This window comes from Pleurodeles waltl, chromosome 10 (assembly GCF_031143425.1).
Source record: "Pleurodeles waltl isolate 20211129_DDA chromosome 10, aPleWal1.hap1.20221129, whole genome shotgun sequence".
Taxonomy (NCBI): domain Eukaryota; kingdom Metazoa; phylum Chordata; class Amphibia; order Caudata; family Salamandridae; genus Pleurodeles; species Pleurodeles waltl.
Genome location: NC_090449.1, coordinates 259,820,911 through 259,825,634, shown reverse-complemented (window position 1 = coordinate 259,825,634; position 4,724 = coordinate 259,820,911). Strand labels below are relative to the sequence as shown.

The 4,724-nt window shown below is 41.6% G+C and overlaps 1 protein-coding gene across 1 annotated transcript; it reads left to right on the top strand.

Annotated features, from left to right (window-relative positions):
• The first annotated feature begins 643 nt into the window (after positions 1 to 643).
• Positions 644 to 3,888, top strand: LOC138261446 (hemoglobin subunit alpha-1). The gene is made up of 3 exons (XM_069210395.1): positions 644 to 803; positions 1,625 to 1,829; positions 3,643 to 3,888. Exons 1-3 carry the CDS (start codon positions 709 to 711, stop codon positions 3,769 to 3,771), a joined length of 429 nt encoding a protein of 142 aa, XP_069066496.1. The 5' UTR covers positions 644 to 708; the 3' UTR covers positions 3,772 to 3,888.
• The last annotated feature ends 836 nt before the right edge of the window (positions 3,889 to 4,724 follow it).

Sequence of the window (4,724 nt, the reverse complement as noted above, 5' to 3'; positions counted from 1 at the left end):
AGGCTTTGCAGTCAACATTACTTCTCTGCAACATGTTGTTATGTTAAAGTTCTGTAGCATAATTCCCAAATTTTGTATTACTCAAAATGTTCGAAATTTTGTCAATTTTGCATGTTTTCTGCACGTGAGAGATTGGTTAGAATATGAAATGCCTCACTGACAGACTTTGTTCCAACGAGTCTTCTAACACCAGTGTACTCGCAGTATATCATCTGGCTTTTTCGTGTGAGGTACTCCGTGATGGAGAAAAGTTACTTAAAATACAGGCAAAACATATTTGGTGTAGTATGAATACTTTTATGAAACTTGCACAACTTTCACCAAATAAAATCAACACGGTCATGCACTCAGACTCAACACAACTATGAGCCTTCTAACAGTAAATGGTTTAAAATGCCATACTTGTTATCATGTAAATATTAACGACACCCTAGATGTTGAAAATTAGTAAGGCAATAGTTGATCAATCATTGAATGAAAAGTAAAAGGTGCATACATGACCCTGCTCAGACACCTGGCACTATTCCCAAAAAGAGTGAGCAAAGCATTTGAGCAGGGCGTACCCGCAGTAGTTTTCTAGTCAGCCAATGAGATCAGTAGTGGGTTGGGCACAGCTTGTAAGGGCAGCCCTCAAACAGTCCCCATTTAAAGGGGCACACTGTGGACCAGAGACATCAGGTCTGCTTAGCACCAAGAACCACCGCAAACATGAAGCTGACTGCCGAAGATAAACATAATGTGAAGGCCATCTGGGATCATGTCAAAGGACATGAAGAGGCGATTGGTGCAGAAGCTCTTTACAGGTATGGCAGTCTATATGATTTTTTACCGATAGAATATTTATTTTAAAAGCGTTCTGAACAATGTTTCAAGTACAAAGTAGGTCCACCTTGCAGAAAATGCAGTCAAAAGTCATATAATCATTCAAAAAAATCAGTTTGTTCAAACTGACATTGACACTTTTACTGAATTGATTTTCCGAATTAACACACCGTTTTTTTATGGATCTTGCCCAACAGGAAAGTCATTGCAGTTACAACTTTGTGCTATTTCTGCCCTTGAAGATAAGAGATTTGCTTAACTTGGGTGATGTCTGGTAGCTGTTACCTGCACCTACGGCTTGGTGCCAGCACCACAGAAAGGGAAACAGGTGTCCCATAGATATGAGTGATATTTTTGTTGACAATATTTAAGACCTTTAGGCCCATATTTATACTTTTTTAGCGCCGCATTTGCACCGTTTTTTGACGCAAAAACGGTGCAAACTTACAAAATACAATTGTGATTTTGCAAGTTTGTGCCGCTTTTGTGTCAAAAAATGACTCAAATGCGGTGCTAAAAAAGTACAAATATGGGCCTTAATTTTTAAGTGAGCCAATATTCTGGCAATAATATTTTGGTACCAAACCACTAATGATATTTGGACAAGCTTAAGCATTTGTCCACTTAGCAGACCTTCCTACAATGGTGAACAGTCCTTTTAAGTATTTCTCTGATAGCAAAGCTACCTCAGTTGTAACAGGATGTGAATGTAAACAAGGGCATGCATGGCCAGACATGGTTTGGGGGTGACTTCTTGTGAGAAAATCCTGTAGAGTAATCACCTTTTCATTGTCCATCACAGGATGTTCTGTTGTATGCCGACAACCAGAATCTACTTCCCTGCCAAAGACCTCAGTGAAAGATCCAGTTATCTCCACTCCCATGGCAAGAAGGTTGTGGGGGCTCTGACCAATGCCGTAGCCCACATAGATGACATTGATACTGCCTTTAGCAAACTCAGCGACAAGCACGCCGAAGAACTTATGGTAGATCCTGCCAACTTCCCAGTAAGTATCAAAGTTCCTTTTCCAGATATCTGTTTATGGGATAGTTGGTTCTTTCTTTTATAAAGAATGTGATGTGCTGCATTTATGTATTTTTTTTTTATTTATTTGGAGTTTTGTATGGCAAAGACCAAACCTGACTGGCTGCAGAGCTCTTTACATAAAAGAGTTTCAATACAAAAGGACTTAGGGTTTATAAAAACAGCAATTTGAAAGGACCTAATTTTGAGGTGACAAGATTGAAGCTTGTCTATGAGTCAGTTCAGGCAGCAAAGATCAAACATACAGTCCAGAAACTGTAGGATGCAGGCATCCAGATTTAGATTCTGTTCCTTGGCAATGAGCTAATACATATCCTCTCAGTGCCACCACCAAACCTTACCAAGTGCACCTCTAGACTTGCATTCATATATATGTGTTGCTTCTGGCAGCAAATAAACACACACACTTGAATAGTGATATCAGTGAATGCAGCTATAAAAGCTGGCAGTTCATTTGAAAAAAGATTCCATGAAACCACACTAAGCTTCTACCAAACTCTTCAAAGGCATTGTCCATTCCAGGGTCAGGAGAGCGTTAGCCTTCCCAGTTTTTGCTGATAGCCACGTGACTATATTGTGTCCACACCCGGTGGCCCCTCGTTATTTAAGAAATAAGTAAACCTGCACGTTAGGGTTTACATCATGGGTGTAGATCTAATAATTTGACAATGCACAAGCTCTTCCTGGTTGCACAGTGAAACCAAAATCATTGGCAGCTTTCAAATATAATATCACAGGCAAAACAATCAGATCAAGTGCAAATACACCTCTCACCTTTTAGTTCTTGTTTTTGCCACAGAGTAAATATTCTGTCATATAAAAAAAACCTTTCCCCTAGAAGACCACCACTATCTGGACGTTCACTTTGTTTTACAACCCAGGAAAGGCATTCATTGCAGCCCTTAACAGCAGCAAATATTTGACCTTTTCCTAGCTGGGAAGGGGTCGGAAATTTGTGCGAAAACCAAACTTGATGTTTGAGGGTATTCCTGCCATTCCATCCTATCATGAACATACCTGTTTCAATACTACTGTACTATCTGAAATGCGTATATTTGACTTGGAAATTCTCTGAGACAGGTCACGAGCTGCAGACAGAACCGCTCGTAAACAGCGAACAATGGCTAACGCTTCTTATTTCTGACGTGTGCTATAGGCAGCTCATATTATGATTTGGAGACATTCTAAGTTGAATATATGATATTTAGGCAGCGCAGTCGCATAAAAACAGGTGCCCAGCTATGCACTGCTCGAGTGCAGCCATTCCTAATATGAGGCTTGGAACACCCAGCATCTCTACACACAAGAGTAGAGTTACTCACATTCAGATTTCCCAGTGACGAAATGCTTTCACAAGGGTGAAACCACGTTTCCTGGTTTGGAAAAGTGAATTTGCATTTGTTAATCAGGCTACCAGCATGTGTAAATCTGAGTTATATGCCGAGTTTTACTAATGAGTCCAGGGGCACAACACAAGTCCCGGCTGCCCCGGTGGCGCCAGGGGGCTCCCAGCCCTTCACGGACCCCCCAACCTTTCAAGAGGGCCCCAATTCAGCCCAAGTAATATCTGTTAGTCATGGGAGACTCGGAACCCCTCATCACACTCTGCAGGGGGGCCCCATCACTTTCCCTTACTCCACTTAAGGATAGCTACATGAATATCATGAAAACCAGGCACGGATCTGCCCTTCCTGGCCATACGTCAGATACCTCTGTGCTACACTCTGCTGCACGTTGATAGAGATGTTAATGCCATTTTTGCACTTTCCTTTCAGAAACTGGCTCACAACATTCTGGTCGTTTTGGGCATTCATCTAAAGCCGCATTTCACTTACAGTGTGCACCGCTCCGTGGACAAGTTCCTGTCAACAGTCGCATATGTGTTGGCCTCCAAATATCGTTAAAAGCTGTTTAACTCGAGCAGAGAGTTCACCATCTACAATACCTGACGCGTGATTTCCAACAGAAACCGGAGGTTTACGAGGCTCAAGATTTATGAAATAAATCAAGCTGTGATTGCACTGACAGTATTCTGTGTCTTGTTTTAATGTGAACTCTGTGTATTTCAACGAAAGGATAAGTGTATGTTTCCAAGGCAGTGTTTGAAAGCTGTGTCACAAAAGCACGAGTGCTTGTTCTTTCATGAGAAGAGCGACCTCCATACACCCCAAAGCTAAATGTTTGCTAGTAAATAAAGACATAAAAGGGCATCCATTCATACACTTGGGTCTCTGTATGGCTTATCCAAAAGCAGGAAGGCCCGAAATTGCCAAGAATCCCATCAAAGAATATTTAGTAATAAAGGGTTTCAAATGAGAGAACCAGGGTCGGCCTGGCCTACCGGGCAATCAGGCAGTGCCCCAGGGCTGGTCTTACAGGTCAGGGTGTGGGCAGGTTTTTTTTTGCGGTTCTTGGGCCTGTTTTATGAAAAGGAGGGCAGGTTTTTACTGTTGATTTTCTTGAAATTACTACAAGCATTGCCTGCAGCAAAGAAAAATGCATGCAGCCTTCCATACTTTGCACAATACCCATACAACGTGTCTTTACAAGTTCATAACTGTCCTGATTTGTAAATCTGGGACACTCTTTTAGGTATTTGGTTCACTAACGAGGGCTGCTTTTATTTCAGAGCCCGGTCATTTTTTGTTTGGTCCCAGACTGACCCTGAGGCAGACCAGAATACTATAAATGCAAGTGGTAAATGAAGAGCACATGACTGCACAGTGGTACATCTGGTTGGTCAAAGCAAGATAAAAAAAGACTGGTTTAATCAAACGGTTGTAAGATCTAGGCAAATCTTTAAATAGGATATCACTGTACGTTCATCACTCCGCCCTTCCTAACTCCCACTCAATCA

What these genes read in the sequence shown, in the direction of transcription:
- LOC138261446 (XM_069210395.1), top strand. Translation starts at nt 709, where the DNA reads ATGAAGCTGACTGCCGAAGATAAACATAATGTGAAGGCCATCTGGGAT. An exon ending in GGTGCAGAAGCTCTTTACAG is followed by an intron (nt 804 to 1,624) that starts GTATGGCAGTCT and finishes TGTCCATCACAG; the next exon opens with GATGTTCTGTTGTATGCCGA. An exon ending in TAGATCCTGCCAACTTCCCA is followed by an intron (nt 1,830 to 3,642) that starts GTAAGTATCAAA and finishes CTTTCCTTTCAG; the next exon opens with AAACTGGCTCACAACATTCT.